Source organism: Perognathus longimembris, chromosome 20 (genome assembly GCF_023159225.1).
Source record: "Perognathus longimembris pacificus isolate PPM17 chromosome 20, ASM2315922v1, whole genome shotgun sequence".
NCBI classification, from domain to species: domain Eukaryota; kingdom Metazoa; phylum Chordata; class Mammalia; order Rodentia; family Heteromyidae; genus Perognathus; species Perognathus longimembris.
Window position 1 is genome coordinate 18,292,495 of NC_063180.1, and position 11,920 is coordinate 18,304,414.

The following is an 11,920-nucleotide window of genomic DNA, read 5'->3' on the forward strand; positions in this document are numbered from 1 at the left end:
ACTCTGGTTCAAATGACAGGGCATCAGCCTTAAGGAATAAATGTGAAGAAACTATGGGCCAGGTCTTGTGGTCAAGACCTAGGACCCACACCAAATAAAGAGAAAAACGAGAAAAAAAAAATGAGGGTTGAAAGGTGCTTAAACTAATCACTTAACCCAAGAGCTACTCAGGATGCTAAGATATGAGGAAAGCAGTTCAAAGCCAGATGGGTCAGGAAAGTCCATGAGGTTTTTTCTCCAATTGACCACCAAAAAGCTGGGAGTGGGGCTGTGGCTCAAGTAGTAGAGCACCAGCCTCAAAGAAAAAAGGCGACCTAGGCAAGTCCTGCATTCAAGCCCTAGGACCCGCACCAATAAAAGAAAAAGAAGGAAGGAAACAAGGAAGGGAAAGGAAGGAAGGAAGGAAGGAAGGAAGGGAGGGAGGGAGGGAGGGAGGGAGGGAGGAAGGAAGGGAGGAAGGAAGGAAGGAACGAAGGAAGGGGGAAAAAAAGGGACAAAGGGAGAAAATGGTGGAAAGGCCCTTAAAGTAAAAGGCGTAAAAGGGTGAGTGCGCCTTTAAGAGGAAGGCGGGACAGTAGAAGGGCGGGGCCCTAGAAGACGTTCGTGACTGACCACGTGCCCTATAGAATCCCCTCCCCTTCCCGTTTACGTAGACCATGCAAGATGGCGGCGCCCAGGGCGGTAGGTGACATAGCGTTCCCCAAACCTAAGCTCTCCCCCTGCAGCCTTCCCTTCAGGGCCGCCGCCGCGAGGAAACAGCAGCATCTCCTTGCAGGACCTGCACCGGCAGCTGGCACCTGCGACTTCTCAGCGGCCATGATAACCCGGCTGTGTGGCTGGCGAGAGGAGCGTGCCTTTGACAGCAGTAGTGGGCGGGGACTTGGCGGAGTGTAACCAATGGTGGGGGGAGGCGCCGAAGAAGCACGCGCAGCCAATCATAGGGAAGAATACGGCTCTTCAGAGAGCCAATAAGCAGGCGAGGGTTGAGCCGGAAGGGAAGGATTCTTGGACAGGATTGGGCGAGAGTCTGGGAGGCGGGGTGGGGTCGGGGAGGAACACAATAATTGTGTTGAAAACCCAAAGATAGGATGGGTTGGAGGCTTGAACCAGTAGGTGAATTTGCTATCACTCGCCTAGCACCCAAGACTCGGTCCCATCTCCAGCACCAAAAAACTAATTGAAAGCTTATTTCTTAAAAATGTATTTTGGCTGTACTTGGTGCTTGAACTCAGGGCCTGGTGCTTGTCTAACAAACACACGAGCCATGCTCCAAGCACTTTTTGCTTTTTATACAGGGTCCTGAATTTTTCCCCAGACTAGCCTGGACTGCCATCCACCAACCTATGGCAATCCAACATAGCTGAGACCACAGGTGTATACCACCACAACCAAGCTGATTTGTTGAGATGAGGGTCTCTATAACTTTATGCCTGGGATGGCCTCAAACCTCCAATCTCTACTTCCCAAGTGGCTGGGATTACAGATGTGAGGCACTTCACCTGGCCTATGTTTTGAGGAGGCAAGAAATGATTCATTCAGGAAGACCCCAGGAATAATTAGGTAATGTTTAGGGGTGAGTTTGTGAGAAATTAAGAAAACAGATACAAAGATTTGGAAAGAAAAAAAGAAGGCTTTGGAAGAAAATCAGTAGTAAGAACCAGAGAAACCCAAGAATGGTTGGCTAAATTCAAGAGAGAGCATTTGGGGTTGATTAAGAAGAATAACAGGCTGGCAGAGTGATTCAAGTGGTAGAATGCGTGCCTAGTAAATTTGAAGCCCTGAGGTTTTTTTTAAGTGATGCCAGTGGCTCACACCTGTAATCCTAGCTACTCAGGAGACTGAGACCTGAGGATTGTAGTTCTCACAATCTTACTAGCCTTGAGTAAAAGAGCTCAGGGTCAAAGTCAGCCTGGGAAGGACAGTCTGTGAGACTATCTCCAATTAACCAATTAACCACTAAAAAAGCTGGAAGTGGTACTGTGGCTCAAGTGGTAGAGTGCTAGCCTTGAGCAAAAGCTCAGGAACAGCACGCAGGCCCTGAGTTCAAGCCTTATCACACACACACACACACACACACACACACACACACACACTCACAAAAGCAGGGAATTATGTTTAATTGGAACAAGAACTGGGGATCTGGCTTCAGGTTGAATCCCTCCTTTCCTGTCCTCCTCAGTTCCAGCGCCTGGTGGCCTCAGAATGGAGTAAAAGTTCCAGAGGCCTCCACGGCCTGAGTGGGGTGGTGGCCCCAGAGAGCAATCAGAACAAGAGAAGGACCGTCCTCCAATTCCTGTCTGACTACTTCTACGATGTGGAGACCCTGAGGGAGTACTTGTTCCAGAGGCAGATGTTGAAGGTGCACAGGAAGAATCGGTAAGAACCTGCGGCCTGGAACGCCTGGTGCTGAAGCCCAGCTCCTGCTCCCTGCCACTCTCAGGTCTCCCCGTACTTCCTCTGCCAGCTTCATCTCCAGCCCACAGCTTTGTAAACAGTTGATGCTCCTTCAGGCACCTCTTTCACCAGCTCCACTTGGGGGTATAGCTGGCATCTCAGACCCAACATGGCTAAAACCAATGCTCATTTCTCCCTAAAACAAATGTGCTCATTCCAGGAATGGGTACCACTTCCCACCAACGGGTTTAGCTCAAATGTTAAGGAATCTTTTGTTTCTCTTTCTCTCCCAGCTTCTCTGCCCTTCACAACCAGTCTGGGAATACTAGAATATTCTAAATGTGGCCAGTTCACATTTAGGCACCATTGGGTCACCCCTGTCATCATAGCTACTCTGGAGGCTGAGATCTGAGGATCATAGTTTACAGCCAGTCTGAGCAGAAAAGTCTATAAGACTCTTGTCTCCAATTAACCATCAAAAAGAAATCTCAACTGGAGGCATGGATCAAGTGGTGGAGTGCCAGCTGTGAATGGAAAAGGCCCAGAGAGAGCTGAAGGCCCTGAGTTCAATCTCAGTGTGTGCATGCACACCCACCCCTTACTGAGTTTTGAGGTTCCTTTCAGAAATTCTTCTTGCCTCACCACCACGGCACCATTAGTTGTATTGATTCAGCTGTCTGGTTTCAAGCCTTTGAGCCTCTGGGCCTTGGCCTAGCTGGCCCTAGCCTTGACCTTCCCATTTCTTTTCATCACCTCCAGGACACATTTAACACCCAAATTAAATGAGCCTCTGAGTTCCTACCCCTGGGCCAGACTGCTCCAATCATCGTGGAACTGGCATTGTGTCATTTGCAGTAGTTTCCTGGTTTGTTTTCTGCCTCCTCCTGGCAGAGAGCTCACAGAGACTCCCCTGGGGTCCCCAGGGCCCAGCATTCTAGTAGACCCTCCATAAAGACCTGAAGCTAGTCTCTTGTGCTTGTTTGGCGTCCCTGGACTCTCCCTGGCCGCGCCAGAAGGAACCCTGGGGTTTCCCAGTCTTCATCTTTGCTCTGGTTGTCTCGACAGATCCTTCCTCGCCATGAAGGGGAGCTTTGGCCCCTATGTCACGGGTGCCTACTTTGTCCTGAAGCTGGGAGGTGCAGTCAAGTAAGAGCAAAGGTTTCAGATTGGAATGAGGGGGCCGGGGTCCCTAAGACCAGCCTGGGCAGTCACTGGGAGGCGGCGAGCTCCCCACTGCCACCTAGTGGCTATGTGGCAGACGGTCTTCCTGGGTTTCTGTGATGTCTATAATAAAATAGAACTGGTGGCTACTCAGGAGACTGAGATCTGAGAATGGCCTGTCACAACCAGCTTGGGGAAGGAAAGTCCTTAAGACTCTTATCTCCAAGGAACCACCAGAAAACTGGTACTGGAACTGTGGTTCAAAGTGGTGGAGCATTAGCCTTGAGCAAAAGAACTCAGGAACAACGCCTAGGCCCTGAGTTCAAGCCCCATGACCAATCAAAGAAAAAAAGGGGGGGCGGCAAAAGTTTGGCCTAGTGGTAGAGTGCTTGCCTAGCATGCATGAAGCCCTGGGTTCGATTCCTTGGTACTATATACACAGAAAAAGCCAGAAGTGGTGCTGTGGTCCTCATGGTAGAACGCTAGCCTTGAGCAAAAAGAAGCTCAGGGACAGTGCTCAGGCCCTGAGTTCAAGCCCTAGGACTGGCCAAAAAAAAAAAAGAAAGAAAAGAAAAAAGGACCAGTGATTATAGATTTCTCATAAAAAAATTGGGATTTTTGCACTCTGAATCTTTGCAAAGAGGCATAACAAAGCAAATATGTTCAACAAAATTAGCCAGCCAGGTGAGGTGGCACAAACCTGTAGTCCCAGCTACTCAGGAAGCAGAGGTTGGAGGTGGGGGGGAATTGCTTGAGCTCAGGAGTTCAGTAACCCACCTGGGACACACAGCATGACTCCATCTCAGGAGTTTTTCTTGTTTTGCTGGTCCTGGGGCTTGGACTCTGGGCCTAGGTGCTGTCCCTGAGCTGCTTTTGCTCAAGATGAACGCTCTACCACTTGGGCCACAGTGCCACTTCTGGCTTTTTGAGTGGTTTGTTAAGAGATAAGATTCTCACAGAGTTTTCTGTTGGGCTGGCTTTGAACTGCAATCCTCAGATCTCAGCCTCCTGAGTGGCTGGGACGACAGGTGTGAGCCCCCAGTGCCTGGAAAGCCTTTCTGGCTGGGTGAAGTGGTGCCTGTCTGTAGTCCCAGCTACTGGGACTGGTGTGGATTGGGAGGATCACAGTCCTAAAGTGGCCCTGGGCAAAAACAAGAGACCTTAGCTCCTGTCTGTTCCTAGAGGCGTGGTAAGCAGCACCCTGGGCTTGGGACGGAGGGGCGGCCTGTCTGTCGGGGAGGATTTGCCTTTATCCCGCATCACTTGGGCCCTGGGCACTGGTGTGTGATGCCACAGCCACAGGACTGTGTGGGGCAGGAGCGAGGGTACCAGCCCCTTCCTCCAATGGGCCGCTGTGGGCACCACTGACTTTCCCTCACCACCACCCCCCCCCCTTCCAGGTTTCAGGGCCAAGAGTGGATCCGGCCCGGCAAGCGTGGCCAGATCTCCCCCTCGCTGTGGAATCTGCACTCCGTCCCCGTGGAGGCCGTGGATGCCAGCGACTGCGTCATCAACTACGAAGGCCTGGACCACATCCGTGAGCGGGCACCCCAGGAGGGAGTGGGCGGCAGGGAAGGGCCGAGGGGCTCCCCAAAGGACCCCTGGCGACCCCAGCCTTCCGCCCTCCCCTCCCCCCCCCTGCAGTGCTCCTGAAGGATCTCCGCTCCCTGTCCCTGCAGCGCTGTCCCCACGTGGACGACTGGTGCCTCGCGCATCTCCACCCGCTGGCCGGCTCCTTGCGGGAGCTGTCGCTGGCCGGGTGTCCCCGCGTCTCCGAACGGGGCCTCGCCTGCCTCCACCACCTCCAGTGAGCCCCCAGCGCGGGCTGGCCCCACGCCAGGCCACCTCCTGCCTAGCAGCGATGCAGAGTGGGGAGGAGTGTTGCTGGGCCGAACCCATGTCCCCTTCCTCCGACACAGCCCTGGGGTGTGGGCACAAGGGAGCAGGCGGGGGCTTGAACTCAGGGCTTCAGCTGCTGTGCTCAAGGCTAGCGCTCTACCCCTTGAGCCACAGCCCCACTTCTGGGTATTTCTGAGCGGTTTGTTGGAGATAAAGAGTCTTCCGGGATTTTCCTGCCCAGGTTGGCTTCCAGCCTCAATCCTCAGATCTCAGCCTCCTGAAGTAGCTGGGATGACAGACATGGGCCACTGGCGCCCAGCTTTTCAACTCCTGCTTTTGTCTGAATGAAAATGACATGCTGTCAGGAGAAAGGGGGAATGAGGGAGGAGGTAACCAACAGTACAAGAAATGTACACAATGCCTAACTTATTAAACTGTAACCGCTCTGTATATCAGTTTGACAATAAAAATTAAAAAAAAAAGAAAAGAAAATGCCACGCTGTTTGCAGGGCTGCAGAACAATTGGACCCAGAGGCCGTATTTGTAGTTAACCATGGATTTTATGTCCTTAACCAACTGCAGACTTAGTTTGAATATTGCCAGGCACTGGTAGTCCACGCCTGTCATCCCAGCTGCTCAGGAGGCTGAGATCTGAGGATTATTGTTTGAAACTAGCCTGAAGAGACAAATCCTGGAGACTATTTCCACTTAACTAGCAAAAAGCTAGGAGTGGCGTTGTGGCTCAGCCTCGAACAAAAAAAGTGAAAGGAAAATAAAAGGTCCTGAGTTCAAGTACCAGAATGGGCAAGTACGTGCGTGGCACACACACACACACACAGCTTTATTTTTGACTGTGGCTTAGCAGTAGAGCACCTCAGTATTGCCTCCAAAATTTTTTTAGGAAGCCAGGCACTCGTGGCTCACGCCTATAACCCTAGCTACCCAGGAGGCTGAGATCTGAGGATTGTGGTTCAAAGCCAGCCCAGGCAGAAATGTCCCTGAGACTCTTATCTCCAGTGAACCACCAAAGAAAAGCCAGAAATGTGTGGAGTTGTGCAAGCGGTAGAGCACCAACCTGGGGCACAAAAGATCAAGGACAGCGCCTAGGACCAGAGTCCAAGCCCCAAGCCCAGCGCCAAAAAAAAAAAAAGATATTAGGAAGGTGGGGGGTTGAGATGAGGGTCAGCCTCCCCCACACCCCCAGCCTCCACCCCCACCCCCATGAGGGTCTGCACACACCAGGCCTGGCCTCACCGCCCTCCTTGCCTTCTTTCAGGAACCTCCGCAGGCTGGACATCTCGGACCTTCCTGCTGTGTCCCACCCCGGCCTCACTCACATCCTCTTGGAGGAGATGCTGCCACACTGCGAGGTGGTGGGGGCGGACTGGGCCCAGGACCTGCAGCCCAGGGACGCAGCCAGTCCCATCCCTGGCCAGCCTTCAGCCTGAGGCGCACTCCAGCCAGACCTCAGAGGACAGCGCGGGACAGTATGATGTCTGATGCTCACTCTGGCTTTGTGAGGTTTCCTCAAAGAGGGGTACTGGCAGATCAGAGGAAGAGGGAGAGGAGAGATGGGGTTGCTGGCCTCGCCTCCTGTCCCCTCTGTTGGGTTGTCTTTCCAGCAGAGCCACAGGCAGCTCTGTGGCTCCCCACACTTGCCCCCACCCTCGTCAAGTGGCTCCCCCAGATTTTTCCCTTGAGCTATCACTTGCAGGAAGCTTGAGCAGCACCAAGTGCACAGCCAGGTCCTTGTCTGTCTGCTCTGTGAAGATGGAGCTGGGCTCTGGAATGTTTCTTGGATGTTGGATGGCGCAGTGAGCTTGGTTGGGAAAAGGTGCTGGGGAACCATTCAGGGAATAGGCATGAAGCCCCCAACACACCCAGCTTCTCAGGGCCTAGGGAGGTCCTCAGCCTTCTCTGACACTCCTACCTCGCTGCATCTTGGGGTGGGGCGGGGGGGGGGTGGAGATGAGGAGGACTCCATAGTTCTCTGGAATCCAGCTGGACTTCCAGCCAGTTCCGAGGCACTTTACTAATGAATCCGTCCTGGCTCCGATTCACTGTTGAAGTCAGCAGTCCTTTATATTAAACTTTCCCTGTTCACATTACTGAGTCCTTTTTTTTCTCTCCTCCTGATTGGATCTGGAGCCCCAGGATTGGTCCGATTGGGCCTTTGGATTTGAGCACAGCACTCACTGAGAATGCCAGCAATCCCTGCACGCAGCAGCCTCAGGACCCCCAAAGTTCTTTGGGACCTAAGCACACCTTGAACTGCCTCCTCCCCATCACTTTAAGCCTCTTCGGACAGTGCCAAAGAGCTGTTCTGCCCCTGTCCCCACCTTAACCGCCCCGCCTCGAATGCCCCTCCTCACTGGCGCCCCCTGCTGACAAAAGGATGTCAAATCTCACCTAGTGCTCACACATTAATGAAAGGAATTTTCCTTCCCGGGATGGGGAAGGCAGGAGTGTTAGGAGTTCAAGACTAGCACAGGTCAAGTTGGACTCTGTCTCAAAAACAAAATGCAAGATCAGGTGCCAGTGGCTCATGTCTGTCATTCTAGCTGTTCAAGAGGCTGAGCTCTGAGGATCACATCTTGAAGCCAGCCAGGGCAGGAAAGTCTGTAAGACTCTTATCTCTAATTAACCATCAAAAAAAAAAAAAAGCCAGCGTTGGAGATGTGGCTCAGGTGGTAAAGTACTAGCCTTGGGCACAAATGCTTAGGGAAAGCATTCAGGCCTTGAGTTCAAGCCCCAGGACTGGCATGCATAAATAGTAAGAAAATAAATAAAATGGGCGGGGAGAATGAGGGAAGGGTTAACACTGCTCAAGATGCATTGTACTCATAAACAGACATGCTGAACTGAAGCCCCTTCAACTACTTAAAGGTGTGTGTGTGTGTGTGTGTACTGGGGCTTGAACTCGGGCCCAGGTGCTGTCGGTTAGCTTTTTCCCTACTCAAGGCTGGCACCCTACCACTTGAGCCACAGCGGCTTCTGGCTTTTTTTCCACGGGTTAGGAAAGAGTCCGATCTGTCGGCCTGGGTCTCCTGAGCGCTGGGATTGCAGGCAGCTCTGAGTGCCACTTGTTTGGTTCGCTGGAGGAACTCGAACCCTCCAGAAGCGCGCACTGCCGTGGAGTAATCACACCACCTGCACGTCCCCGCCATGTCCCCCCTCAACTAACTGGGGTGCGTCAGGAGAACCCCACTCCACCCCTCGTTGCCCGGTTGCAGGGTAGCGCCGATCCCTCAGCACTGAACCGCCCTGCCCTCGCGCGGCCCGGCCTCCCTCCTGATTGGACCCGGGCGGGAACACAGCAACGAGAAGCGGGTCCCCGGCGGCTCCCCGAGGCCCAGCCTGGCGCCCCGGGGGAGGCAGCCGGGAGAGCTCGGGGAGCCCTGGAGCGCTCAGCGCCCGCCCTGGGGTGCGGCGGCCCGGCCGGGTCCCGGGTCCCCTGGCCGAGCGCCCCGTCCAGCCCTCCTTCCATTAGCCGACACCGCTTCCTCCCGCTCCCTTCCTCCAGCTGTTGGGGGCGGGGGGAAGGCACATGATTCACAGCTGGACCGGGGCTGCCGCTGACGGGGGCTTGCGGGGCGAGCCCGGGGCAGATCTCCCCCTCCAGACCCGGTGGGCGAGGGGTGTGTGCCCGGGCTTGGTGCGGGGGACCCCCCCCCGACCTCCACCACCACGAGGCACCAACCCCCAGTCTCCCCAGGCAGCAGGCAGCCCCAACAGTAGGAGCCCTGGGGAGGGCCGGGAGATAAACACCGGCAGACACCCCAGGGTCCCCCGGGGCCGGGGCGGGGCGGGAGGGCGGAGGAGGGGGCCGGGGCGGGGCGGCCTCGCGGGCCCGCAGCCCGGGCGCCCAGGGGATTGATTGTTCCTTAGGAAGTGGAGGGGACCAGCCGCACCCCGGGGCTCCCCACCCCGCACTCTCAGCGCCCTTCCTCTCCAGTTCCTTCCAGGTTCCCTTCACCTTCTCCTGGCCTCAGTTTCCCCCTGTCCGCCTGGTTTCCCCAGGCTGACCCTGGCACGCCCTCCTCTCTCCCCGTCCGGGGCCCCAGTTCCCTCGGCACACGTCGGGGCGCCCCCGGCCGGGCCCGGCCCCTCCTCCTCCCCTCCTCGTGGGGACTCAGCCCTGCCCGGAGCGCTGCCCCGGCGCCGGCGGCCACGCCGCACATCGCCCGCGGCCGGTCCCTGCCGGCCGCCAGCCCGGACTCGCCCGCGCCCCGGCGGCCTCCCCGGCCCCGCCCAGGCCCCGCCCGGCCCCTGGGGCCGCTCCCCTTCCCGCCCCCTCTCCTCCCTCCTTCCTTCCCTCCCTCCCCCCTACACTCGCAGGCGGACTCGGCCGGGGCAGCGCGGAGGGAGCCCCCGCAGGGCCTGACCCGAGGCCCGGCCGCGCCAGACCCAGAGGTGGGTACAGGGCAGCGGGGACCCCCGGGGCGGGGCTGCTGGGGAGGGGAGAGGCTGGATCCCCCCCAACCCCACCCCACGACTTGTTCTCTGGCCCAGGGCCAGCCCGCGCTTCCCCCTGGTCAGCCTGCTTTCGGCTGGCACCCCACTACTTGAGCCACGCCCACAGCCCGGCATTTCGCTAGTTCATGGGTGATTCTTCCAGTCTTTATCCTCCCGCTCTCAGCTTCCTGAGGAGTGAGGCTCCTGGTGGAGGAGCTCCCGTCCGTCCGGGGAGCTGGCCACCAAGGGATCCAGACTCCTGCCCGGAAGGAGTGGAGGGGGTGCCGCCTGCACCGGGGATCCGTCCATTTCCTGGCTTCTGGGAAGGGAAAGAGAGGGAGGAGAGAGCCCCCAGCTAGGGTCCTTGGGGACCAGTGCCAGAGTCAGGGTGTCTGCTGCCCCCCACTGGGGCCCCAGCCCTCACCCCTGGGTGGCTCCCTGCAGCTCCCCAGGTGGCCGACTGCCCTGGCCGGGTCATGCGCTGCCCCAAGTGTCTGCTCTGCCTGTCAGCGCTGCTCACGCTCCTGGGCCTCAAGGTGTACATCGAGTGGACATCGGAGTCCCGGCTCAGCAAGGCCTACCCCGGGGCACGGAGCACCCTGGCCGGCCCCACGTCAGCCAGCACCGAGCCCACGCTGCCCACCAACCTCTCTGCCCGCCTGGGCCAGACTTACCCACCGCCTGGCACTTACTGGAACCGGAAGCAGTGGCAGCTGGGGGAGCTGCCCAGCGAGGACTGCCAGGCTTGGGGGGCTGCCACGGCAGCCGAGATACTTGACTTGGACAGCTACCCTGAGGACCTGCACCGCTTCTTGCTGTCGGCGGCCTGCAGGAACTTCCCACGTTGGCTGCCCACCGGGAAGGCCAGCCCTGTGGCCGGCTGCTCTGCTTCCGATGTCCCCTACCTGTTGTTGGCCGTGAAGTCAGAACCAGGGCGCTTTGCAGAACGACAGGCAGTGAGGGAGACCTGGGGCAGCATGGCTCCTGGGGTCCGGCGCCTCTTCCTTCTGGGGTCCCCCCTGGGTGCTGGAGGACCTGACCTGGGCTCACTGGTGGCGTGGGAGAGCTGGCGCTATGGGGACCTGCTGCTCTGGGACTTCCTGGATGCCCCGTACAACCGGACACTCAAAGACCTGCAGCTGTTCGCCTGGCTGGGCCAGCACTGCCCTGATGTCTCTTTTGTCCTGCAAGCTCAGGATGATGCTTTTGTGCACATCCCCGCCCTCCTGCAACACCTGCAGTCCCTGCCACCTGCCTGGGCCCGGAGCCTCTACCTGGGTGAGGTCTTTACCAAAGCCAAACCCCTCCGGCATGCAGGAAGACCCTTCTATGTGCCAGAGTCCTTCTTCGAAGGCAGCTACCCAGCCTATGCAAGTGGGGGTGGCTATGTGATTGCGGGGCGCCTGGCCCCCTGGCTGTTGCAGGCGGCAGGCCGCGTGATGCCCTTCCCCTTCGATGATGTCTACACCGGCCTTTGCTTCCGTGCCCTGGGCCTGGTGCCCCGGGCCCACCCGGGCTTCCGCACCGCCTGGCCAGCAGGCCGCAGTGTAAACCCCTGCACCCTCCGAGGCCTGCTGCTCGTGCAGCCCCTCAGCCCCCAGACCAGCATCCGGCTGTGGAGGCAGCTACGGGACCCCCGGCTCCAGTGCTGAGGCCCAGGGTGCTGAGGCTAGCTCCTGGGCTGAGAGAATGCAGTGACCCCCTCCCCCTTCCCCAATGGGTCCCCTTTGGCCAATGACCTTGCAGACAGACTGGTTTTTGTCTACTTTGTCTTCGAAAAATCTGCGCTCCCTACTCTGAGGCCTGGAATTGTTTTTGCATGGGAGGGACCCCCCCCCCCCCAGTGGAATGAGGCTCAGCTGAGCTCTGACCTTCAAAACCAGGCTCTCCCCTTCCTGGCTGGGCATCTGATGGGCATCCTGGGCACAGCCAGGCTTGTGCCAGACTCCACCCCCATCCGTCAGCCAGGCTGACCCTCCAGCTCGACCTGTGCAAGCTTCCAGAGGAAGCAGATATGGCAGAGCCTTTGGTTTGATCTCAAAAGCAGAAGCTCAGGGTGTGCCAGGCCGGC

At 57.3% G+C, this 11,920-nt stretch overlaps 2 protein-coding genes across 2 annotated transcripts; both read left to right on the forward strand.

Annotated features, from left to right (window-relative positions):
* Positions 1 to 625: 625 nt before the first annotated feature.
* Positions 626 to 7,502, forward strand: Dmac2 (distal membrane arm assembly component 2). The gene is made up of 6 exons (XM_048330078.1): positions 626 to 681; positions 2,180 to 2,376; positions 3,460 to 3,540; positions 4,956 to 5,092; positions 5,200 to 5,362; positions 6,671 to 7,502. Exons 1-6 carry the CDS (start codon positions 664 to 666, stop codon positions 6,840 to 6,842), a joined length of 768 nt encoding a protein of 255 aa, XP_048186035.1. The 5' UTR covers positions 626 to 663; the 3' UTR covers positions 6,843 to 7,502.
* A 2,229-nt stretch (positions 7,503 to 9,731) lies between these two features.
* Positions 9,732 to 11,649, forward strand: B3gnt8 (UDP-GlcNAc:betaGal beta-1,3-N-acetylglucosaminyltransferase 8). The gene is made up of 2 exons (XM_048330076.1): positions 9,732 to 9,807; positions 10,294 to 11,649. The coding sequence occupies exon 2, from the start codon at positions 10,326 to 10,328 to the stop codon at positions 11,499 to 11,501; it is 1,176 nt and encodes a 391-aa protein (XP_048186033.1). The 5' UTR covers positions 9,732 to 9,807; positions 10,294 to 10,325; the 3' UTR covers positions 11,502 to 11,649.
* The last annotated feature ends 271 nt before the right edge of the window (positions 11,650 to 11,920 follow it).